The 26615-nt window shown below is 43.1% G+C and overlaps 1 protein-coding gene across 4 annotated transcripts; it reads right to left on the reverse strand.

Moving 5' to 3' along the window:
* Nucleotides 1-5129: 5129 nt before the first annotated feature.
* On the reverse strand, nt 5130-26609 carry IQCB1 (IQ motif containing B1). 4 transcript variants are annotated; one of them, XM_082055129.1, is made up of 14 exons: nt 26589-26609; nt 25845-26099; nt 24872-25034; nt 23078-23207; nt 20912-21005; nt 19735-19834; nt 19214-19386; nt 16255-16367; nt 15049-15158; nt 10130-10272; nt 9553-9701; nt 8965-9093; nt 8431-8587; nt 5130-7331 (listed from the first exon to the last, which is right to left on the reverse strand). In XM_082055129.1, exons 2-14 carry the CDS (start codon nt 25960-25962, stop codon nt 7102-7104), a joined length of 1809 nt encoding a protein of 602 aa, XP_081911255.1. In that variant the 5' UTR covers nt 25963-26099; nt 26589-26609; the 3' UTR covers nt 5130-7101. The 4 variants fall into 4 exon arrangements, with proteins under 4 accessions (XP_081911255.1, XP_081911254.1, XP_081911253.1 ...); XM_082055128.1 differs by lacking the exon at nt 26589-26609 and adding an exon at nt 26448-26556; XM_082055127.1 differs by lacking the exon at nt 26589-26609 and having other exon boundaries at nt 25845-26438.
* Between the last annotated feature and the right edge of the window lie 6 nt (nt 26610-26615).

Below are 26615 nucleotides of genomic sequence, written 5' to 3' on the forward strand. Positions count from 1 at the left end.
TCTCAAAAACAGGCTAGGATCGGGAGTCTTCTGGATTACAGTCACAATAGGAACCACTTCTTTTGCTTTTGGGAATATGTCCTTCAAAGAGAGTCTTAGTGATTAGAGAGCCTCTCTCTTTTGTGAGAGAGGTTTCAAAGGAGTCATAGCAGGTATCTAGGCTTTTTGTATTTGACTTATCAGCTCTACGAGTGCTTTGCTGTCTAGCTGTACAATGCCTTGCCTAATGCACCCTCATCCATGATGGAGCTCTTGGGTTCTACCTCAGAACAAATCAATCAACAATCGGAGACTTGTCTTAACTAGAAACCATCCTTTTCAACAGTATGGCACTAAAGGCATGGATATTTTGGCAATATGCAACAGCATTATCTCAAAATACCAAAGCACACATGGCCCGTCAGCACTCAAAACAGTTCCCAGGGCACCAGTGAAACTGATACAGAATTTCTTTAGAGGGGGTGGAGAAGAGTACCCTAAAGAGAAGATTTAAGATCTGTGAAATGATGGGTTAGATTCTGGGTTTGACTTAAATCTTTCTACATCTCTGATCTGGTCCTTGACTTGTAAAATGGGAGCAATGAAATTACCCCAACCTGCAGCAGGGCTCCTGGTGAAGCATTTTGAAAGCCATGAATGAAAGAAACCGCTACCAAGCCCTCAGGCATAACTATAATACCAACAAATACTGCAGAGTTGTTTTTAATGCTTTTCAGTGCCACAATGTCTAGGAAATGAGGGAAGGCAAAAGCATAGATGCACCCAGCACCACTTTGCTGCAGTGTAAATGAAAATGGTAGGAGCAGGTTTTATGGATTTCCCTCCAGGGAATTCTGTTGTAGCTACTATTTTCAATAATGCAGTAAAACTTGTACCTCTGTGAATTCAAACAGATGCTCTTACTAATAGCTCCAGTACCGAACCTATTATGAATTTGGCAAAAGGCATCCCGGAGTTGAAAACCGTTATGAACCACATGGAAATGAATTAAGAAATTACTCACTTGCGCCCTGCAGATTTAAAGAGCTCGGTGCTGCTCAGCCACCCCTTACAACAATTAAACTCGGGCTAATACCGCACAAGCACAGCACAGTCCACCTTGCATAGGGCAAAAGTCCCACGGCATCTACAATAAAACGCTCTAACGTGCCAATTTACGAAGTTACCTCTGCGGCTGCTGTTTTAGGACACGGAGAGAAAAAGCCGGGAGCACCAGCCCGGGCGAACAATCAGCGGCGGGCAGCGCGGCTCAGCCCGCTCCGCTGCGCCAGCAGGAGCCAGCGCCCAGCGCTGCCAGGAGGGCTGGCAGAGGCGGGTGGGGGCTGCGGGTCCCCCGGCAACAAGCAGGTGTCTGCCGGGAGAGGTGTGGAAGGCTGTGGGAAGCGCGTCCCCCCGCTCCCGCAGCGCTCCCCGGGCTGGGCGCGGAGCCCGCGGTTGTACCGCGCCGGGGTGGCTGAAGCACTTGGGGAACGAGACCCAGCGAGAAAATAAAATACTGAAAAGGCTGCTCGCGGTTCCGCGCCGTGTGCCGCCCCCGGAGACGGGCAGGAGCCAGGCAGAGGCGGGTCGGCCACCGCCAGCCCCGCAGCCCTGCCCGGCGCGCAGCCATTTGCCTTTGTTGCGGCCCCGCGCCCGCAAGGTGCGGCGCCAGGCCGGGCTGAGGCCGGAGCCCGCGCCCCGGGTCGCTGCCCCCTGAGGAGAACGGCCCCCGCAGCGCGGCGCAGGGGAGATGTCCTGCGGGAGCGGCTCCCGAGAGGGACCTGCCCGCCCGCCGCCCGCACCTACCTGCGGAGCCCGCTCGGGACGCCTCGCCTCCCGCCTTTGTTGTGCATGCCCCGGCAGCGCCGAGCCGCCGGCCCGCCGCCGCCCGTCCGCCCCTCCGCGCCCGCCGAGCTGGAGCCAGGCCCCGGCTTAGCCCGTCGCCACGGCAACGGCGGGCGCGCGGCGGCGCGTGCGGCGCGGGCGGGATAACGGCCGCAGCGCAACGGCCGCGCGCTCGGGGCGGTGGTGATGGGGGGGCCGTGGTGAGGGGGAGGCGGTGGGGGGGGGGCGGCAACGGGAGAGAGCGGGGTGGGGGGAGGCGGCCCCTGAGCCGCGGTGGTTTGGGCACTTGGCTTTGGGGAGCGCTTGTGCTGCTGGAAGGGGAGAGGGGGACAGCCTTGGCAGCCACTCGCCCGACCCGGCTGCTCCGCGGCGGCTCCCGCGGGCATGTCCAGCCGCTCCCGCCCCGCCGCCGCCCGCACCCGCCCCGCTCCCCAGCCCCGCACCCCTTCTTCCCCGGCGTGCCTCGCAGCTGCCGAGCTGGCCTTGGGTTAGCTCTCGGCTTCCTTTGTGGAGCTTGGGACCTCTCATCTTCCACATCCAGTAGCTTTTCTTTACATTGACCACCAAGTCCCTAATATCTGATCACAGCTTGCACGTTCTTTTGTCCTAAAGCAAACGTGGCTCCGCTGGCTTGTTGTACGACTGTACCAGCCTTCACAGACCTTTATGCATGATGGACAGCAGTGCTGCGACCACTGGAGCTGCATAGAGAATAAAGCTAATAATAATAATAATAATAATAATAATAATAATAATAATAATGATGCTTCAATTCTCCCCTGTTCCTGCGGATAGAAAGGAGCTGTATCTTTCATTTGCACCTGTTTTAACTCTCCGTTCATTATAGGGGTAGCAGTGCCAGCTTGACCATTTCTTCCTTTCAGACAGCAAGGACTTGGCGAACTTAATGGTTGCTTTGATTGTTTCTAGGGTTAAGTGTCGCAGTTCACCGGCTCTAGCATGTCATGCTAGATGGAGCTGGGTCTTATTGTCCATCTGTATGTGCATATGTTCATCTTGTTCCAAACAGGCAGCTTCTGGATTGCTGAGACATGTTAAGTGAAGTTTCCCTGATCAGAGTTGCTTGCTTTCAAGGGTTTTATTAAGTGACCAAGCATAGGAAAAGACATTGTTTCTGTTTGAGGATGTAATTAAATAGAGAAGAACTAAATTCTGCAGAGAAAGGCTGAATTTGGAGAGAAAGAAATAGCATGGCAACCCTGGGTTCTTCCTATGTGTTCCATATCTGATTATACAAATGCTTTTTCTTTCTGGGGCCCCTCAAACTGCCATTTCACCTTAGCAGAAAGGGATTCCAGTGGCACTGGGCTCACACAGCATCCTCCACTGCAGGCTCTTAAACCAAATTACAAATGCAACATACGAAAGCTCCTCAGTAAGCCTCAGTCTGAGAGAGGAAAAGACACAGGCAGAGGCAGAGTGTGCTCAAGGTCACAGAGGAGCCTCTGGCACCGCTGGGAGAAAGAAATTGCTAGAGCTGCCGTGTCCTGACCTTGGTCCTCACCTGCCAGACTTCGCCCTCCTGTCCTAAACAGGCAGCTGGAGTGAACACAGCCCTGGGCTTGAATATCACTCCTTTAGTAAACAATCTCTTTATTAACGAGTTTTTCACTGTATTCAAGGATGCCTGGAGGATGAGCTGGTGCTAGTGTGCTATAAAGAAGGATGATAAGGAGAACTTGGAGACCAATTGTGATGATCTTTACAGCTCCCCCTGCAAAGAGCTGCCTCCTTTCCTGATGCATGCTAATTTATAAATAGCCCCAATTCCGCTACTTGGAGAAAGCTTTCATTTCTCCTTGTCCTTGATGTGCGTGATACTCTGCAGTGGAGAGCAGATGTTTGTACCAGATTCTGCTCCCATGAAAATCAGGAGTGGAAGACTTGGAGGTGAGAGGTAAAATAGCACCGGGGTTATCTCGAGTCTTCAGCTCAAGAGCTCCAGTTACAGCCAGTCTGAAAGGCCAGGAGATGCCCTTGGACTTAGCAGTGTAGTCTCAAGCACATGCCTGTGTCTCTGCTGGAGACGAGCATCCTGTTGTCTGCAGAGTCCAGTTACAGCTAAAGCCGAAAAGAAAAAAAATCTGTCTGCATAAAGAGGAATTTTCCTCAATTGCAGGAGTCAGCAGAGGACACTGCTTTGTCTCCGGCTCTGAAAGGGCTGAGGTTTGTGGGGTTTTTTTGTTCCATTTGCTCCCTTCTTCCCACTCCATGACTCTGATGGCACCTTCAGTGGGAGAACAGTCCCTTCTTTTTTTATCCATATCCATCAGAGGATTTTGTTTTCCAGGTTGTTTGCTGCTGCTGAAACTATAGCAATAACGCTCCGGTATAGCTTTAACTTAAGGAAGAAACAAAACCACAAGACAAATTGGTCCAATTTATCACCGCAACAGAAATGTGCAGTTCAGCTAAATCACCCCCACAGGCCAGCTTAGACTGCATCAATATTTAACAACCTCACAGCTCTGGCTTCACCTCTGCCCCTCCTCACGTCACAGCGTGTCCCCCAGGTTTGTCACTCCACTGGTGGGGACAGCACCCCGTGCTTCCCTTGCTGTGAGCAGGGTCTGTCTCCAGGCTGCCAGGGCAGACTGCTCACCATCCAGAGTGACACAGCCCAGACCTGCAGGGCACGACCAAATTCTGCCCCTTTTTCCTTCCTGGCTGGACTACTTGTGCAGCACATCTATGCCCTAGTAACAGCTCCCAGCTTTCTGGGCATGCCCATGATCTCTGTCAGTCAGACACATGGGAGCAGGACTGAACCCATCTCAGCTAACGGCCTCTCCTACAGTCCATTTTTGGTTGATAGTATAACCCAGACAGGACTGTTCACCTGGTAGCAGGATGGATGGAGGTGGCTTCTGCTCAGCTGTGTTCCCATTACTCAAGCAGGAATATTTTATCCCAGGAGCTGCAGTGAAATAAATCATCAGCAACATGTCCTGTAAGTGGTGCAAGAGGACCTGAAAAGAGGATGAGCCAAGCTTTGCCACATCCCTCCCACCCGTGAGCAAAGGTGGGCAGCAGGGGAGATTTGGGATCTCTTCTGCTGGGCGCCAGGCTCCAAACTGGCCACAGTGACTGGCATCCAAGAGCATCTCCCAGCTCCACCCCAGCATGCTGCAGTGGCTCCTCTCTGCCTGGAACAGCAACAGGAACAAGTGACAAGTTATGTGGTTATATATGGCCATCAGCATGTTCCCTCATGGCTCTTGTGCCTTGGTTCCCCTGATCTGTAAAATGGAGATGACTGAGATCTCCTGGTGACAAGCACAAAGTAAGAATAAATATTTTTATTAATCAGGGCAGTGGTGGGGTAGGGGAATTTGCACTGCTGGGCTGGTAATAAATGATCCAGCAACTTGAATTCCTCCAGCAAGACTGCACCTTCCACCAGGCTCTCTGTTCACTTAAAAACCCCATTATACAGCAAATTGCATGTTACAAAGGGGGAGTTCATTATCCACTCAAACGTCAGTGAGTGGCAGAGGCCATTACCATCACAATAAATGGATTTTTGGTAAGAGGGCTCTATAATTCACTTGGTATTTAACACTGGCCAGGGGGCTCATCTCTACATCATATACATTAAGCAAAGGACCTTTGTTAATGTCCTCCTGTGCTAAAAAGCATAATGAGGGTGATTAGGAATAAACATAACATCAGAGGCTGCTGTCTCAAAATAGTTTGGATCAGTGGCTGCATGGCAGAGGGGACTACACTGTGCGCAGAGGACTCATGTATTTGTGAGGGAACAGCTGGTTTGCTGCAGCTCATTCAGAGCTGCTGGGCGTTTTCCAGCACCAGGCCTGGCAGCTGCTGGGGCGTCACTTCCATGCCCTGTAGCACTTGGTGACTGTCCCCCAGCCCTTCCCCTCTGGTGGTCATAGGGCACCTGCCTTGCTATGGGCTCAGCTTAAAACTAACAGCAGGGCTGTGCAGAACAACATGTAAGTCAACAGACACATGCAAGTGCCCTGGCAAATACTTAATGGATTGTTCCACCAGTTAACTCTCCAAGAAAGAAGCTGAGAGCCAAATTCAATGCCTTCCAAATCACAGCTCTGTTAAAAAAGCTAACCTAGAGCACAGCTCTTCCTCTTGGCAGCTGTCCAGTTATTAATTTCAGTGTATCAGCTGCATCTGAACGGGCTTGGGCTTCTGCCCACTATTTGTATTTATTTGTTTTCCATTCATCTCCACTAAAACTAAAACTCAAAACCTTCTAGAGAGAATGTAAAATAAACATGCTGAACAAGTATTGCTGCCCACATACAATTGGCAGAAATCACTGTGCTTTCTTCCTCCTGTGCAGCGAGGTAAGATCTAATTCTTAAGACTTCCTGGGCCTCTCACCTAAAAAAATTGCACAGGTGCATACAGCACTGGCTGCAGTCTTGAGTTCTTGCTTTCTGGGCACATCGGTAAGTAGCAGCTTTCAGCACTTGACTGTAGGTTTTTATTGTGTACCAGGTCACAGTGACTGCAGAGGCCCTGTGCTGGAGACCTTTCTGGATTAAACAGCATCTGCATGGTTTAAGAAGACAGAGCTGAAGGTCCAGATGGTCACATTGAGGCTCCAATCCCATATAACAGTTTGGACTGTGCCCATGTTACGCTGCATTGCCCTGGCTGTGGAAAGAACTGTGTGCTCTATAGGAAAACACATATAAACCAAGAATATTGGCATTTTTTTTCTCCCCTTGCTTTTTCCCTTGCTGCTGTGAAGAGGCTGGTGGAGGTTCCTCAGGCCAAGCTTGCTTGTGCCAACTGGAGAGAGCTGTTCTACCCTGCCGTAAGCACCCAGCCTGCCTACTGCTTGCCTGACTTCTTATTGATGTCTTGGTTTGTTCTGAACCCACTTTTATCCCAAAGCACATCACCTGATAAAATGTTTTGCTATAAAAGCCCAGGCTTTTACAATGGTGTGATTCTTCACGCATCCAAGTGTGAATAAGAATCAAAAAGCCAAAGGTTATTAACTTACTTTTAAAGTAATACAAATTACAAAATATCCTCATTTACCACTGCAGCATTTCAATCCTATTTGCAACAGCACAATCAGTAGGATCTAACTGTTGATGTACAGGAAGAGATTCTTAATGTATAAAACACAGCAAAATAAGGCTTTGGTCTTTTTCAGGGCTTTGTCTTACAATTCAAGTGTTTTCCTTCCTTAAAAACACACCCAAGTGAATGCGTAGTGCCAGGTATGAGTCTGGTTGAGTAAGAAATTCTTCTGCCTGTTACCTAAAAGGATTTCTTTGCACCAATAAATAGAGTTCCCAGTTCTGCATGTAGAGCGTCATCAGGAATGACATCATCCTCCTCAAACTCAACTCCAAGCTTCTTCCACCATGGCCAGCGAGTGTATTTCAGTATAGCGTTGTGGGATTGTCTTGCCTTGGTAGCTACAGGGATTGATCGACTCATAAAGACATCAAGATCTTTTTCTGTGGCCTCTGCTAACCCTGGAGCATCTGTAAGAATAAGGAGCAGAGTTTTTCTGTGTTTTGTTTCTTATGCTGCAGTTTTACAAATATTTCAGACTAAAAAAGAAGGAGCACCACCCTCCCACTTCCCACTGTCCCAGGTCACTCCTTTCCCCATGCTGGCATTACAATTTTATGGCCGCATGATAAACCTGATTGGAGAAGCAATCCAAATTAAGGCTAGCCTGAAAAAATAAATATATAACAGGGGAGGGAGAAGAAGAGGGGAAAGCAGGACTACTTCATTCAGGTGCAGTGGTGGTATCCATACAAATTACTTATTGTGAAACTATGACCTAACAGGAAGAGGATCTCCTGGTTGCCACTGCTGGATCAGCACTCCTGCTGCAGGGTGACATCACTCTAATTATTTCCACCACTCTGGCACAGCAACTCTGCGTATGCCCTGCCTGGGGGACACAGCACAGCGTAAGAGTCTGTTGCTGATTTGCCTGGTCAGAGAGCGATGAGCTGCAGCGGTGACACAACACGTGACACACTAAGGAATGGAATTCAGTAACTTGCTGAATTTTGTCCTGCTTGGGTGCTCTCTGGTGGCTGCAGTTTGCTATTCTCGCTTTTTCACTCCATGCTACTTGTCTGGAAGTAAAATAGCACAACACTGAATTTTTTTTCAAATAAAACCAGAACAGAGAAAATGAAAACATGGCTTGGAATTCACAGCTCAAAGATTTCCCTCTTTATCTGGAAGAGGTGAGAGCTCTTCAACCAGCAGCTTACTTACAACACAAGAAAACAGAACAAAGCAAAACAAATATAGATGAAGAGGTTGTGTGAAATCCCCTTCTTAGACATTTTAAAGCCTTTTACAGGGCCATTGCTTTTCTTGTGAACATATCAGAGAGAGACTTCTAGCAGAAGAATAAGCTGCTCCTTGAAAAGCAGGTGTCTATACTTAACCTATAGCAATCTCTAATAATGCCTGAATCTCAAAATAAGGCAAGTAGCAAAGGAAGAAAGATATTTCGGTTTTGAAATGAGGCTTTACCACTGTTGCCTCTAATTTTCTCTCTAAATTATTTTAATCCAAACGGTAATCAAATCTAAAACCAGAGCAGTCACATACTCATTAGCAGCTCCACATCAGTGTTGACCTGAGCCATTAACGTCTCTCTCCGCTGTGCTGCTCTCTGATCCAGTCTGCTCCTCAACAGGAACTCTGCCAGCTTTTCCTGGGCCTGCACATGCAATTCCTTACTCATTTCTTCTGACATTTGGGAAGCCTGGAGGAAAAATTACAGTTTATTACTGTTAGGGGCTGGTTATTTTAAATCTTTTAGGGGCAGAATAATGTCTAAACAAGGAATGCAAACGCTGCTCTTAATTGTTAACTTAGTAATTTTGCTTCCTCTGCAGCTCTCTCCAAAACTAACCATCAAGCATATAAATTTTCCAATTACAGTTTGCTTTGACCCTTTTTATTAGATTAATAGTTAAAATTCCCAATATCCTAGTACCTTGCTCCAAACAAGCAGGGTTAATATATGCATACCTCACACGGATTATCTTGATCAGAGTTTATGAAGCTGAATACATTTAATCCTTACAGAATTCTATGTTGCATCATTAATGTGAATTATGAAATGACTAAGAAACAGACCGGATGCAACTTGATGTAGTCATCCACCTTCTGCTGCAAAGCCAGTCTCCGCTCATCAGTCAATCCCTTGGGATCTTTCCAAGGAGAGAGAAGTCTCCTCCTTCTCCGTTTTTCCAAGAATTTACAAGCCTTTGTAAAGAACATACGCAAAAATGACAATTACAGACAGGAAGTTTGTCTTCTTGCTTTGTTTGTAATCAATCAGTGAAAGAAAAATGTTTCAGTACTGCATCTGTTAAAGCATAAATTTAGCTATGATGCTAACGACAACATACAATGGTCAGCACGAATACTAAATAGTAAGAACACTCATAATAAATTAGTGACTCATCTGCAGCGTGGTGAAACTCCAACCTTAGGTTGCAAAGCAGCAGCTCATAGATTTTAGTTACAAGACTGTATCAGGCTTTGTACCCTGTGCAAGGTTTAGCCTATCTAAGCAACTGTGGCTCTAGACTATCATCCTCTGAATAACTCTTAAAATAAACTATGGCTACTTTGACAGTAAGAAAACAAACAGAGCTTTTTGAGGCATTGCAATAATCTACTCAGTCCTATCTAATGTTAGAACAAAGCATATATACTTACTGCTCTCTGAATGACAACAGCCGCTTTATACTCCTTAAGAGATTGTCTCTGTTGATGAAAATTTCTTCTTGCTCTATATCCTCGCCAGAATCTCTGTATAGTTAATGCAGATTTCCCCTCCATCTCCTCCATGTACTTATTTACCTGACCTACAAATGTAACAAAAATCCAGTTATAAGACTGTGGGTTGGGGTCTCTTTACAATTTGCATTTTTAATCCTCAAACTAGATAGTACCAAAAAAAAAGCTTGGGTGCTATCAGTTAAAAACCCCTCTTCATCCAAGGTCCACTAGCTGTGGGCCATGTCTCAGAGAACTGTAGTTGCAAAAGAGCTTTGTAACACAAGAGAACTGGGTCTCCCTTTCTCCTGTGTCATTTTGAAGGCAGCAGATCTTTATCAACAGTTAGTGAGCCCTTGTGCAATTAGCATGTTTTTTGTCAGATAATTGAGTCAGGAGAAGAGACTGTAAGACTGCAGCACAAAGAGATGTGCAAGATTAGGCAATATTTGGAGAAAGTGTTCTTAAGGAGACCCAGACACTTTAATCTTCTGATATAGTTTAATATAAATCATACTGGCATGGATTATTTCCAGTACGGCCAGCTGTCGTTCATGGAAGCGTCTCATGGCCCTCTGTCTCTGAAGTTGCATTTGCAGTTTTAGAGACTCGTCTTCCTTCTGCTTTTTTAAATGCTGCAGCTCCTGTTCCCGTTTAGCTCTGCAATACACAAATACATTAACAATTAGCTTAAGTTGTCCATTTCTTAAAAGTATCTCTCTTTCTCTCTGGTCCAGCATCAAGGGCGGAAATCCACAAAGCCATCTACCACCGCTGCTGTTGGCTGCAGGACCACACCAAGCAACGAGAAATCACCTGCAAGATAACAAATTATCACACTATCTATAGCCACAAAAAATTCCGAGCCAGTCACTCAATATGGTTTCAAATCAAAGGAGGCATTTTTACTTAGGATGAAGTTCTAAGGACCCTGAAGGGAAAGATGCTGCACGTGGGACATTCACAGCTAGCAGAACTAGAACCACAATTTTGATTCCATCTTCTAAGGAAGAGATAAAGCAACATTAACCATCTGCTCCAGTACACACGTTTTCCAGTGCATCCATCAGCATGCATGGCACATGCTTTCTGTAATACATATGATTATTTTTGTACCAACTGCAAGAGTAGATCAGAATGTTGGTTGTTAAGGCACACTTCTTAAATTTGGAGGGATTTTTTTTTCTCCAGGAAATACAGACTGACACATTTTCACCATCAACTTTGTTAACAGAACAACTAGGAAAGAATTTTCTTGCAAATTCTTTCTGATCGGTACTAGTTGTTGTAATTTGAGGTTAGGATGTTGCCCCACTGTGCCTGGCATTGGAAAAGTCCCAGCAGGCATTTCAGAGAAGAGACAACTGAAAACTCTAACCGGACCTAGAGTGTTTAAGCTAATAATAGCCTGTATACCAATTATACATACACTAACATATTAGTATAGAAACGAATATATTTATACTAAATATACTGATGTATCAATAGTAATAATTACTGAGACCACCTAGACGTGGCCTCAGTGAAGCACAAGCTGTGAGTAGGGACTCCCCCTCCCTTCACTACTTTGCATCCCAGTGAACCTGACCTCATTAGTGGCTTAATGCTCAAGACTTCACGAGTTCACATCACAGCGAGGTAATGATGCGACCCTTCTTCTCCTATTGCAGCAAAATCATTTGCCCACTCAGGACCCAAGCACCCACACTGGGCCCACAGCCCCAAGTTCTGCTCTCCTCTAGCATTTTTCCAGGGACAATAAAAGGAGCACCTTAAGCACTAGGAAAGAGAACAAATGGACAGAGCTCAGGCATACGGGGTACCAGAAAGGGGAAAAAAAGGCTGTAGACTAAATCTAATGCCCAGAAATTTTGTTATTGCTGCATGTCACATACCTGTAGACTCACAGTACTATTATTTATGCATTTCCCACAAACTGAGTTGTAATTTTTGCACTAACTCCTCAGTCTCCATAGCTGTGTGGGGAAAGATGGGATGGAAGCTATTTTGTGGGAGAGATGCTCTGGATTTAAAGATCTGGCCCTAAGTGATAAAACAGCTTCCACCACGATCTGAGAGATCATAATCCTTTTATGACAGTAATGCAGACTTGAAGCATGCCCACACATCTGCCTACAGAGACAGATCATGATATATGTGATTACATCAGAACAGTCTCAAGGAAACTAGAGGTTTTCAGCCTACACACTTCTGCAAATTGGAGCTGTAAATCTTCACATTTTTAATCCAGGCAGCACAAATTATACTTCTAAGTGGAATGATGTCACAGAATCAAACAGGACTTCTGATGACTTTTTTTTTGGTATAACTACTAATAATTTTCCTTATAAATTTTTATCAGCTTCGCTAGGTAGAAAACTACAAGAATGTTTCATGAACTTCTCAGATGTGCATCTGTGGAACTATGAATAGTGTCTGTCAGATATTTAAATGTTTCTTTGATACTGATTCTTTCCCATGTAGTCTGCAAAACACATGTTCTTCATTCTCTGTTCCTCCTAATGACAAGACATATTTGTCTGCACAAGACCACACTGTGATGGGGAAATGCCTTTGAATAGAAGCAAAATACACACAGAGTAAGATCCAAGCTTCCTTCAGCAGCTCCTGGCACAGATAAACCTTTGTCTGATTAATACAAATTATTGCCATTTTAACAGTTCTACAATTAGCTATGTAATAGTGAACAAAATTCACCAAGGCAACATTTCTGAAACCACAAAGTTTCAGAAGTTTATGACTTGCAGAGTTTAAGATTTTCTGCTGGAGCTGCAGGTGAGCCAAGTTTGGAGTTTCAACCTCAGCAGTATTTAACCACACTTGTTCTAAAATAAATCTGTGAATATAACCAAACCCTGACTGCTAAAAATTCAAAAGTCCTCTTGAAAATTCTTCTAAAGTCATGCTTACAGTATTCCAAACATTATTTTTCAGAGTAACACTAACTGCAGCTTTGACCTACACAGAAATAAACCAACATTGGAGCTGTACAGTCACTATATTGTGCTCGGTACCTTGGGAACGAGCCATGAACAAACAACTGTGAGAATATTAATACATTTCCATTACTCTCAATTTTAAACAAGTATTCAAAAGTCTATTTAAATGACTCAAGAACTACTTAAGAGGCATGCACTAATTCTTACAATACTGAAAATATGACACAAGAAAGTCAAATAGCTTGTTGATTGCCGATAGCCTTGTCACCCTTTCTCTTCTCCTTTACCATGTTATGTCTTAGCCCATCACCCAAGTTTTCTGGGCTATGATTTTGGCTTGCAAGGCGCCTGATGAGGGAAGGAATATTCAAAGTGTATGGTGAAGTAAAAAGGAGTGATCAGGATGTCATTCTTGGTGTTTCAGCACAAAAGCTGGAGTACCTGGTGACCCTCAACAGACACACTGATTGCCCCTGCAAATCTTCCAAACTTTAAATATTACACCCTAGATAGTCCCATATCTTCTTAATGCCAGTCTAGATAACAAATCCTAACTGTGCATTATTATCAAGGTGTTAGAAAGCAATGTGATTTGACTAATTGATTTATAAGATCTAGTTTTGACTCAGTAGTGCTCAACATGCGCAAAAAAACATTGAAAAAACCTGCTGTGGAGTCCAAACTTGATTTAGATCCCTTAACCTATGTTAAATTCACACTAAATTTCTCAAAAAGTTGGCCTAACATATGTTAACATTACTGATGAAATCCTTCTTCAAATAAGACAAGCATTATTTTCATAGCTTCATTTGTCTATGGTGCTTCAAGTCAGAGGATACTATTTCTAGGTCACTGAGGTAACTCCACTTCTGAGAGTCAATGATTTCAAATATTAATGAAGAACAAAGTCTTGCAAGCACTATACTGAGGAGGCACTGTGGTCCTTAGTTTCTGTAGCACCCTGGCATGGCAGATTGGAAACTCCAGGACAGCTCCGCATTCAGCTTATGGTGGAATTTTGTGCCAAGTTAACTCTGAACCAGTTAACTGCTCTACCACCAGTCCATCATCTTCTATAGCTATTTAGTGTGCCGCACTTTTAGTTTCCCATATGCCATAAATTTTTACACTGAAAACATATAAAAGCATCATAGAAGTAAGTTTTTTCATGGAGAAGTTTGGCAGCTGGGGAAGGGACAGTTGGAGCTTTTGGCACCAGAAGTACTGGTTAGGTACTGCTGGAAAAGCACATTGTTTGGATGTTTCTGCTAAAAGAATCTGTAGTGAAACAGCTCATATTGGCATTACATTACCTTCATGTTTCAAAATAACAGCTGACTGGAACAAGGCATCTTCAAGATGAAAGAACGCTCGGTCAGCCCAAACTTATGCCCTGGGATATGGAACAAATCCTCACATAAGCTATTTCCAGGAAGGACAGGAAGTGAATGGGAATAGCCAGAATAGATTTATCACAGGCAAATCATATTTGACCAGCCTGACTGCCTTCTGCAATGAGATGACTGGCTCTGGGGACAAGGGGACAGCAGTGGGTGTCATTTTCCTTGACTTTAGCAAGGCTACCATCACAGTTGCCCACGCAGGGCAGGGCTGACACTCAGAGGAACCTCCACAAACACGTAAAACGTGTTAACAGAAACCACATGAAGTTCAAACAGGAAGTTCTACACCTGGCACAAAATAACCTCATGAACTGGGACAGGTTGGATAGTGACTCCCTGGACAGCAGCGCCAATGGAAAGGACCTGGGGTTGCTGGTGGGTGACAAGTTGGACGTGAGGCAGTAGTGTGCCTTTGTGGTAACAAAAGCTAGTTGTGTAGTGGGCTGCACAACCACAAGCAGAGGCAGGAGGTCAAGGAAGATTATTATTTTGCTTTACTCAATACTCTTGAGGACACACCTGGAATATTTGCCACGCTTTACTGGGCCCTCCAGTAGAAGACAGTTGTTGACAAAGTGAAGGGATAGTGACTGTTCAGACTGGAGCAATTAGGGCTATGGAATGTGTGATATACAGAGGCAAAGGGTTTGTGTAGGCTGAAGGAAAGGAAGACAGAGCCAGACTCTTAGAGGTGCATAGAAAAAGGATAAGAGGCAGTGCTGAAAAGCTACAACATGGAAATTTCCACTGACTGTAACAGAAGAATTCTTCACAAGGTGGACCAAGTAAGATGGTGGGATCTTCCTCCTTGGGGACCTGCAGAAGTGGATACAGCCCCAAGCAGCTGGATCCCAGTCTGAGGCTGGCCCTGCTTCAAGCAGGAGGTAGGATTAGATGACTTAAATTTTCCCTGTCACTCTGTGACCCGAGAAAAACCAAACCAAACCAAACCAAACCAAACCAAACCAAACCAAACCAAACCAAACCAAACCAAACCAAACCAAACCAAACCAAACCAAACCTTCTTACTAGATTCTCCTCTGTAGTGCTTTTCACAAAGCCAAACTGTTTACCTGAAGCTTCTCTGTAAAGTGGTCACTGCTTGGGGTAGTTTTTTCAGCCTTTTCCTTGTCTGAAATCCTCTCCACGTAGCCTGGATTATACAAGCTGCTTGATGCTGCCTCTGAAATCAGTAAAGCAGTTGGTAGTGTATTTTCTCGGCATATAAAACCACTTTATTACTGCTGCGTATTTGGAACAATCCCAGCTTTTGGCCAATAAACACTGGTTTTCAAATGCATCAAAATTCAGTATTGGTAACAGCTTGGGGAATTTAAGGTTGTATAAGACAGTTACTATCATGAAGCCTGTACTTGCTCCAAAGGCAGCTAATCTGATCATCTGGATCAATGCTATGGTAAAAAAAAATGAATCTACAGCACAAACATAAAATATATATTAGCTGCTTTGATCAATGTTAGAAATTTGTATTTAAAACACCTGAAGCACTTGATATGTCAAATGGTGGTTCAATCAAAATACTTGCACGAGAGAGGACAGAAAGACAAGTTTGGAGAATTAGGAACAGGAAAAATGTTACATTTGCAGTATGATCAGAAGTCACTGAAATGCAACAAGTCTGGAAAAAAAAATAAATTCCATTCTTAAATGGAATTTTTTTTAGGAAAAAACCCCACAACACAAAACACTCTGCTCCGTTGAAGATGAAATTAGGTCTTTACAAATGTAACTCTGATTTCCTTTCAAGTATTTTCTCTGAGAAACCTGCATGTAAAATTCTGGCATGCAGTTCATAAAACACACGTCATTCCATTTATTTGGAACACAGCCCAGAAGGTGTTCTTACCAAATATTTTTGCTATAAGACTTAATTCTATGTGAATGCTGCCTGGAATTCAGAGCTCTAAATCTGTGACATTGATGTAAGAAAAGCAGATACGGTTATTTTTGTTTTATAGTTAGCAAAACTAAATTAATTCTTTTCCCCTATGGTTGTACAAAAATCTATGGTGAATCTGCAACAGAAAGTCAATCTCCCATGTCACAGTCCCATATCTTAACCATTGGACAATTTCTTGATGTCTTCAAAAATGATGGAGAGAAAAAAAAAAATTTAGGAAATTTAAAAATCTATTATTATAGTGAGAAAAACACAAGCTCTGAAAAGCATCAAAGTGACAGAGTAAATCCATTCTAAACACGTATAGATCACATGTAACTAGGATTTCACATACAAAAGTTTCATTAAACTTCAGCACCTGCATTTCTCCTTTTCCATTGGATTGTTTCAAGTACAGCAGGTCCAAGAGTTGACCAAGATCCCTGTCGAACCCTTTGCCAGTCCACTGTTTACTTAAAAGCCCTTTTAATCCTAAGAGAGAGAGAGAGAGAAGCAGCATGTGATACTGCTCAGGTGAATTTTTCTTTTCAGGATTTCAAACTAACAATTTTCAAGCCAAAAAAATCAAACCTGATTCTATGTGCAAAAGAAAGGTAGATTGGAGCTGAACACCAGTCATCTTTGAATTCCAGCACAGAATATTATCAACAAATATCTGGTGCTCCAGCCATCACAGAGAAGTATTATACAGTGGTTGTAACTCTGTATGTCCAAGTCACTATCTATTGTGTCTACATAACTGGCAGTTAAATTATCAATGTGCTTTCAGTGTCTTATCAGAAAGTCATTGTAATGTACTAAAAGGATGTAAAGCACCATGCAAGTGCTGGCTTTTATTAGCACTGCCTTCATATTTTTCATAATAAAATCTATTTATTTACAACTGGAATTCCTTGATGTCTTATCGGTATAAAATAGTCTAATTGTGAGTACATGTGCATCCAATCCCTGAGACAAAATAGCTTTTTAGGTTTGCAGTAGCTGAAAAGCACACTTGTACTCCTCCCACAACACACACACACACTCCCTGTGCTGCACACAGGCCACAAGTAGAAGTAACACCCACTCTTCAGCTTTGTATCAGACAAATTCCAGAGCTTGGTTGTTCTGCAGGGAGTTGGAGGGAAACGGAAGGAGGGCAGAAAGAAGACGTGTTTGGATAGCCTCCTGAAGAAGTGCAGATGCAAATAACTTTTCCATCTTCATAGAATTGTCCATAAGCATATTCATATAGTGGGCAACTCCAACACTCATATATATACATACAGGATCTGGATACGGAGTACAAAGCCCTTCATGTAAACAGAAATGGCACCTCAGTTCTATCACACATGCACCATTTTGGAAAGATGATTATGATTAAATACTTGAGGTGGGAGACAGGTAAGACTCCAAATGGAGTCAGTGGGTGCCCCAAGGCCACCTGAGCTCTGCAGAAGCACGTAGCCTGGCTACACAAGGCAGGACCCTCACAGGAGTCCTGCAGGTCTGACACAACATTTGCCAGTTTCTGTACAGACTACGCAGCCACAGGCGCCATGCAGCTACTGACAAGGAGTACAAGTGTGCTCCTCAGATGTGTCAGCCTATGGAAATATGATGTAAAGACTGTGCTAATCCTGGAGATATGAAGTTCAGGTGATGTTCCCACCCCCGGCAGGCTGCCTTTACTGACAGAAGCTCACACTGGAGTACCTCACACTGGTAACAGCTCTGAGCCGCTGTGAAGCCAAGTTACTTCAATGAGATGGCCAGATGGTGGAAATGCTGTAACACTTTCTTTGTTGCTGCTTTTCCTCAAACTATCCAAAGGGTTCCAAATCCTGAGTGAAAACTAACATAAGGACTCTAACTTTAAAAAAAAAAAAGGAGGAAAAAAGTGATCTTTTTTTTCTTAGTGGAAACAGCACACATATAGAAGAGAGATGAAGAGTCTCTAAATGACTGTGGCACATGGTGATTCTAGAGCAAAATAAAACATAATGCTTTGATGGAGATTTGCACCCCTTCAGACAAGCCAGCATTCTACAGCTGGGATAATCAGACCATCACAGCAGCTTCACAAGAATCGGCGATGTGCTACCAGCCTTAGGCACGTTGATACTTCATTTCACACCAAGAGGAAGCCCTCCTCTCTCAATTCTGTAGGCAAAAGGGCAGCAAAGCCCTATCTGGCTGGTACTACCACTGGTCAGCAGAAGTGTACAAAAAGGGAATTGGACCTTTTTGTCTAGCATACCCACTTTTTACTGTCCTTGTCTCCAGAGAACTGAGGCTGCTCACAAGTAGTTCTGATCATCAATAACATCCAGAATATGAGAGACCTGGCAAATATCAAATCTTTCTTAGTCTTCATGGGCATGACAGAAGACAAAAAGGTTTCCTGAAGCTCCCTGCTAGGCTAGACACAGACACATTAAATGGAACACCTCATTAAGTAATGGAAAATATAGAGCATTATATGCATACTCAGCCTCCTCATCTAAAGGCATGAATTCTTGCAAAGGGTTCAATCTAATCACTTGGGTATCAAAAGACAGTCAGCTCCTCAGTAAGAGAACAGCACCTATCAGATAAGCAGATCTGTAACAGCCAGGGTCAGAAGTTGGCTTTAAGTAAAACTTTCATGCTTCTGGGTTAGTGAGCCTTAGCACACTGGCAGGTGTTTGACACACGGCTCTTACCGTGGTGGTGCAAGCACCCTGCACTAGGATCTCTCAATAGCCAACCTGCACGGCAAAAAAGATGCAGAACATCACATAGAAATAAGTATGGCCCATCAGGTTGGAAATGACAAACAACAGCTTTAAACGTCAAGTTGCCATATGCAGAGTAATGAGAGGCAATGGGCACAGACTGAAGCACAGGAGGTTCCATCTAAACACGAGGAGAAACTTCTTTACTTTGAGGGTGCCAGAGCCCTGGAACAGGCTGCCCAGAGAGGCTGTGGAGTCTCCTTCTCTGGAGACATTCAAAACACGCCTGGACACATTCCTGTGCCATCTGCTCTGGTGAACCTGCTTCAGCAGGTGGGTTGGACTAGATGATCTCCAGAGGTCCCTTCCAACCCCAGCCACTCTGTGATTCTGTGAATCCTCACTACACAGAAAATAATAAATCTAAGAAACAGAAAGAGGTGTGGCACCTTAAACTAAATGAAAAGGAACAGAAAAAAAAACCAACCAACCAACCAACCAACAAAAACCAACACAGCACTGCAGTTTCCGTCTGTATTGGATAGTTACTGAACCAAGATGGGAAACCTCCATCTCTGTATTTTACAGTGAATATAAGAGGTCCCATGCATGTTTACAAACCTTTGTAGCGAGTTGTGAGTAACTTCACAAGCTGCTTGCAAAATTTTGCCACCAACAATAGCAGTTTTGTAGCCACATTTCCTATGACAGGATTGGTGGTAGATGAAAGCTTATAAACAAGTTCATCCAAAATGGAGTGAAGGGTCTCTTCATTAACCCGAAGCAAGACAGAGCTTAAAAAAAACGTAGGGGGGCGGGCGACAGAATGGAAAGGTTAGTTACAAACTGTGAGCTTTGTAACAGTGACTTATTTTTAGATTAGTCAGCGATTCAGCAAGGAAACATCCTCAGCTAGCTGGACCATCAATCTGATCCAGACAGTACTACTGTTACAATCAACCAGTTCCTATTCCCTCAATTTAACAACAGGATAAATAAGTATTTTTTGCTATTTGTACAGCAATACTAGGAAAACCAATCATCCAATTCTTGTATATGAAAAAGTGCTATTATACCAAGCCACAATGAACTAAGTTTTAAATTTTAAATTCAGAAAAAACAATTATTTAAAAACTACTAACCTATTGACTCTGAAAATGCTGTGTAAAATAGACATTGTTATAATTGCTGTTTCAGTATCATCTGTTATTAACAACTGCAGGAAGTGATCATTTTGCAGCACTGAAAAAAAAACACCACCACAAAAAAAAGCAAACAAATCACACAGACAGAACAACAGAATTAAAAAATCTATAAAACAGATAAACTTCATTATGGAACATAAGCCATAGCAAGTAAAACCAGATACTGTGTCTGGAACAAACTCCCTCTTTTATAATTTTTGCACTAAAACATACTGGAATAAGTAAACTACTTCAACATCCAAAAAAACATGTCAAGCCCTGTTTTTCTGCCTTTGGATGTCCCTCAGGCACTGGTGTTGCAATGGAATAAAAGCTTATAAACCTTTTATGTTACACTAGTGCCAGTTTCTCATTACAACAGTGGAATTATCACTGGGGCAACAATAACTGGAAAAGATAAGGACTTCAATCTTGACAGTTTGCTACACCAGGTTTACTTAAAACAAGTCCACTGATGTCATTAGAGCACCATCTTTTTTATTCCACTATATCACTGTCTAAAATATTTAGTAATTTTTCTGGCCACGTGTGGTTTTAGTTACACATCTTACGATCCTTACATTTTTGTTCTATATTAGAAACAAAACCAAATTCTGCTTTTTAAAATCAGTGTGATTAACATTGGTTTAATTGAAAGCTTATTTTGGTCAGAAGTGTGTAGTAAATGTTGTCAGATATGTATAAAATTTATTGGCATGGCAACAACTTCAGAAATCTGTGTTCAAGTCCACTTTTCAGGGTTGGCAATATACACTGGTCAAATTTCCGCATATGTTAAACACACATAGTTTAAAAGATCAACAGTATCTTATCAGAAAATGAAACAAAACAGTAGGGTTTTTTAAGATATAGAATTACAAAGGGAAATTACAGGAAAAGACGTTTAATGTTTGTCTCTGAAAAACTAGAGGGGGAACACTTTAGTATTTCCCTTCAGTGGATCTTTTCCACTTTAGATATTGCTGTTTCTGTTGAGTGGACTAGTTTAAGAAAATGAATTAACAGCTACTCCAATTTAGAAAACTAAGTGGACATTAGCTTAAGAGTGATTCTTGATACCTGTACATGGCATAAATAAATTTTCAGGTGTTTTATGGGTTTACTTTTCCCTTACCACACGTTGCTAGTTGAATGTGCCCACCAAACAGCCAGCAGATGGCATCAGCTACTGTTTGGAACCAGTGTAAAAAATTTTGTTTTTCTTCATCCTAAACAAAAGAGAAGTAGGTAAAAGCATGTGTATGTATCTTCACTGAAGACTTCAGCTTGGTGTAGTGGAAAGGTTTGTGTGCTTCAGGGATTTAGAGACCAGAACTCCATCAAATTCACAAATGAGGTTGGTGAAACCGTAAGAATCAGTCAAAAAAAACAACTTGCAAGTCCTTCAAGGCCAGAGATCAATCAAGAAAATCTAAACATACTAAAAAAAGCATACATTCCTGAAAATATCATAACAGGGAGAGAGAAGTTTTGTTTTCTCCTTAAAAAATATTTGATAGTATAGGATGGTTAAGAAGACAAATAATAGCTCAATACAAATGCATCATAGATTTAATCCACAAAGTGGGAAATATATTATTTAAGATAAAGCGCAGGAAAAAAAAAAACTTAAAAAGTGGCCAAGGAGACAGCTAAAATGGAAAAGGCTCCTAAAACTGGCATGGTGAGGCTTCAGAAGCACCTCCTAGTTGGAAGTGTGGGAACAAACACCAAACCACTATTAAGCTGAGGTTTGATCAGGTTGCCAAACACACTTCGTTATGTGCTGGTCTGTGATAATACCAGACTAGAAAGAATGATCAGGAAGAATCCAGGTTTTAACAAGTGAAGGCACATACACCTGCACAGCCTAGAGTCTGTATTTCAGGTGTGAGCCACTGGTAATCTAAAATCTTGGTACGTGGGACAGCAAAGGAACTTTTGATAGTACTGCATTGCTAAGAAATGTTGTTATAAAGAACTTGGCCTGATATCTCCCACATTTCTTGAACCTCCTCAAATGAAACTGTGGAAAGCCTATTCCTGGATTCATGCTGTAACTCCCAGCTGACAGTCAGGATTTAACTTTTTATTTAGTTCTTACTGACAAGGAGAGATGCAAAATCACAGTAGTAAATTAAGCTGTAATATTATCTGTTCTGTGTTTTGGCAATACGACAGTTTCTGAAAGCTATTTCAGTACTTCCCTTGACTTCAAAGACTTGCACAGAAAGCAAATGAGGGCAGAATAAACTACAAATCTCCACTGGTAGAGTGGGATTTCCAGAGTTCCACTGAACAAGCACCAAGTCTGGGTGCCCAGTCACTTCTGAGACCACAAGGTTTAAAAGCCAAAGTACTAATTATAATGTAGACTGCATTTGCATTCAAAAGAAATCTTTACCCACAAGCATGACTCAAGTAGCATTTAGGCTGAGACATAATATGAAAGTGTGGGGGAAATTACATATTGTGGATAAGACTCGAGTTTCCTGGGATATCATTCAGGAAGCTTCCTTCTTAAGCACTAAATGCTCTTCTCAAGTAGAGAACTAACAGAAAATATGCTACTCTACTGCTACTTTCTGATAATTGATTGTGTTTGCAGGGCCCAGCACAATGTTCCATAGGAAACCTTTGACTAAGTGCAAGGAACCTAGCAGGACAAACCCTTTCTTCTCTGCTGCAAAGACAGCAATATGAGGAAGTGTTCAAATCTAGAAATCCAGAGTCTGCCTTTGGGGTTCCTAACATGCGCATTTAGAAGCAGTGAGCATTTCAGGAATTTTTTGCCAATTTTGTGGCAGAAATTGTATGGCAAAACAAGCTTCAACATATCTGATTTAAAGTCTTAAGACTTCCTAAACCTTTTTTTGTAAAGCTGAATAGAGCAGTGGGAACAGACCTGTCACAAAGACTGAACTAATTGTATGCAAAGTTAAAAAGACACTACCGTGACTGGGATGCTGCCTTGTGTTAGGCATTTTTTTTCTATCATACGGCTCTAATTCTTCTATCCTGCATTTAATTGCATTCCTTCCCCACTTTTAATATTTGTGAAAAGTAGTAGCCATACTCTCTAAAAAAAACTATGATAAAAAACTAGCTTTGCACACGTAATGGACTGAATGCTCCACAAAAACAGGTTTCTATTTCAGAGCTCCGAGGCATAAGAAAAACTCCGTCATTTCTGGAAAATAAATTGTCATAATAGTGTCCCTAGAATAATATCCTTATACAATACGTAACCTTGGAAAGTTTACAGAAGTTCTCTGCTCTTTCAACTATGAAATTTAAATACCTTGATTGTTCGGATAAATCGTGCTTGCAAGCGTCTTCCCAAAAACAGCAGGTTGTCTATGGCTGAAGGAAGAAATTTATTGTGAAATTCCTCAGGATCTTCTTTCACCTCTAGTCCTACACAACAATGACTGAAATGGAAAAAGAAACAAGAAAAAAGAAAATCAACCTCAATAGTCGAGGGCCTGTTTGAACAGCTTTGAATGAATGTCACGTCATCGGAGAAGAAATGCTTCACTGGCATGGGACAATTCAACACTGAACAACAGTTAACTGCTGTGACTGGCTCCAAGGTAGCTGCCTCAAAAGGAAGAGGAATCACTGCCAGGCTAGAGACAGCAAGTATATTACTACTTATTGTAGAACGTCTTAGTTCAAAACATATACAAGACACTTTCTCCTTTAGCTTCATAGGATCTGTTCAGGCCTGTTCCACATGGTAGGGAAGGGCTCTGATGGTCATAAAGATGAAAAAAAAAAAAAAGAAAGGCAAAATAGAAAGGTAGGCAAAAGCCTGATAAAGTGAACCTGATGATGAACGGGGTGCAGATCAGGCAACAAAAATATGTATAAAAAAATATTACCACAAAATCTTCAGAAGGTCTGTCTACAACTTTTGTCTCACTGAGCAATACATGTGGGCTAGAAATCAGTTCTTCAGATCTCAGTTTCCTTATTTTACTCACTGCAAACATGTTGGCCATTTCTAGACGACTTTTTACAAGAAACTGCATGTTTTACAACTAACGAGTTTTTCAGTTCTGTACTCTGCACTGATACTGGTGCAACAAAAGAGTCTTCCTAACTTTTTATTCATTTTGCTTTCTGACACCTCATCTAGGCTTTTTGTGAATGCACACACATAAAGCTTCGCTTCCCAGAGCCCTTGGAAAGCAAATTCTAGGCATGAAGCTGAGATTCATCTAGTTACAAAAGGACATATTTATAGCTAAAATAAATTTCTGTTTTCTCTGCAAACTGGAATAGCTTATAGGGGATGGTTTAAGTATGCCACAACTCTGGCGATAAATCTTGTGTCTCTCAGTGAAAATCCTGGCATTAAAAATTCATACTGCAGATATGACATAAATAAGAGAAGGTTGTCTAATTGTTTCATGCCTTAGAATTTTGCTCCCTAATTAAACCAAAATCAAGTACAACTTGGGGAAAATTTAAAACTTATTATTTTTCCTGACATCGAAAACTGAGATTGGATCACTGGGAATTTGAGTTTAAAGTTGTCTTATTCACTAGCTATGAATTAAAGTTAATTATGCCATTCTCACAATATCACTACATCAAGCTATCTAGTCTGTATTAACTTTGTCCTCTGTTATGTTTAAAGTGTAAACAGATACTTAAAATGGGTATATTAAATAGATATTTAAATAAAGTTAAGCCAAGCTGTGAGTCAATCAGGCTAAAGATTTTTGCAGGATGAAATCTAAGTAAACAAACTTTTAAAAATAACTACAATTCAAAATTAGCAATTACTGGGTAAGAATTGTGACACCGATGACTCCTGCTCACAAAAAATATAAGACCAACACAAAAACTGTTCCCACCAAACAGTTTACCCAGCTCAACGAAACACAATGCGAATGAATTAAACAGGACCAATTAGGCTATGCCTGACCCCTCTGCTCTTGACTGCTCCCTGCACTTTAACCCTGCCCTTTCCTGAACAACAAGCCTTGTTCTGGATGGAAGCCCATGTATTACAGCTTGAAAAGAAAAAGAGTGAGATGAAAGGCCAGAAAGAAAACAAGAAAACTTTTTAGCATTTCTTTTTTACCTTAGTATCTCTGCTAGCTGGGTAGCAGTAGCCCAGCCTCCACGCAGTCGAGAATGGTCTTGTCTAAGGACCAGCATGCAGTACTGAGTAAGGTCATAGTTGTATATATCTTGCTTAATTTTTTTGGATTCTTCAGATCCTAAGGAAGCACTATTCAAAATTCCTGTGTGAAGTAGGAGAGAGACAGAGAGGAACACAAGAATCTGACGCACAAGATTTTTTTTCCTTTTTTCCAAAACATAAGAGGAATGTGTGCACACGGAGCCAGGATTAAGGTAATTCTAAAAGTGCTAACAACAGCATAAAATGTTTTTTCAGCATTTTTCACTTCTACAGCTATAATCCATTTGTTATAATTGGGAAGGATAGCTAAACTCTAAACTTAGGTTTCTATTTTCTCATTACACATTTAGTTCTAAAACGTGCATTACCTGGGATATAGCCCATTTGTATGAATATTCTAGGCCAGATAAAACCACAACCACTGTGAAACATACGGCTTCCTTATAATTACATCCCAGTTTAGAACAGGACCTAACTTGTTTCCACCATTCCTATGAGCAGAGGATATGTGGCAAAAGGAAATACATGGGCATTCACACAGGAGTTTAGGATTGCATATCTATGTTAAAACTTAAAAATGTAATAGTGATGACCACTCTGGCTCTCTACCCAAAAGCACTGGGAGACAGTGATCTGACCAAGTGTGAGATCCTTGCTCACATCAGCAGAAGTCCTACAAACACAGGGGCAGCTAAGAAGGCTTCCCCTCCACTTGCTCTCCAGCTCTTCCTCCTTACTCTTGTCAAGCCAAATGCCACTCAACCCTGTTCTCAGGAAAGGCTGCTTATCAGCCTTACAGAGCTTCCAGCCCTGCCAGAAATGCTCAGAAAAACCTGTTTAAGGAGGCAGACGGAAGGACTGTCCATACTTCACTACCTCATCCTTTTATTTTAGAAACGGTATTAATTACCCTTTAACTTGAGAAGCAGCAGGGGGATGTCCTGTTCTTTGCTCTCAGTGACCTGAGCAGCCAAGGCCAGCACCCGGGGGTCTGCAGCCGCCCACCCCGCGCTGGGCGCGTTGGCCATAGCAAGGCCCGAGATACCATCGATTCAAGCCTCCTTCCCTTTTCAATTGTTTCAGTGAAGGCGTGGGGGTCCTTAAGCAACCACTTCCATCAAGCCTCCAGCTCCCTCAGCGGGGAGTTCACGCTCCGATCTGCCCCCTGAGGAAGGAAAGAAACATGGAGGAAGCCCCATCCACGGTCCTTCACGTCGCCTCTCGAGGCCGCGGGCAGCAGGACCGGCTCTGCCAGCAGCGCAGGGGTCCAGCAGGGCGGCCCGAGAGAGGCCTCCCTGAAGGCCGCCAGCATCGCCTCAGCCACGGGCGGGGGCGGGAAGGGGCCGCGGAAGGGCGCTGCCCGTCAGCAGAGCGGAGAGGGAGAAGTGCCTTCTCCCATCACAGTCACCTCAGTGCCCCCGCGGTCTCCACGACCGGCGGCCCCGATGCCACGGAGCGCCCGGGACGCTCTGAGGGAAACCCCTATCCCGCTCACAGCCCCGACCCCTCTCACCGCCACGCGGGAGCCCCCGCACTTCGGGGCCGGGGGGGGCGGTCGGGGATCGGAAAACCAATCCCGCTGGCTCTAACCCGACCGCTCCCCCATACCCCCCCTCCCCTCCCAGCTGTGTGGTCGCGGCCGCTCTCCACCAACCAGAACTCTCCCGTGAAAGAGGAGGGT

Source organism: Streptopelia decaocto, assembly GCF_964273445.1.
Source record: "Streptopelia decaocto genome assembly, chromosome: 6".
Lineage (NCBI taxonomy): Eukaryota > Metazoa > Chordata > Aves > Columbiformes > Columbidae > Streptopelia > Streptopelia decaocto.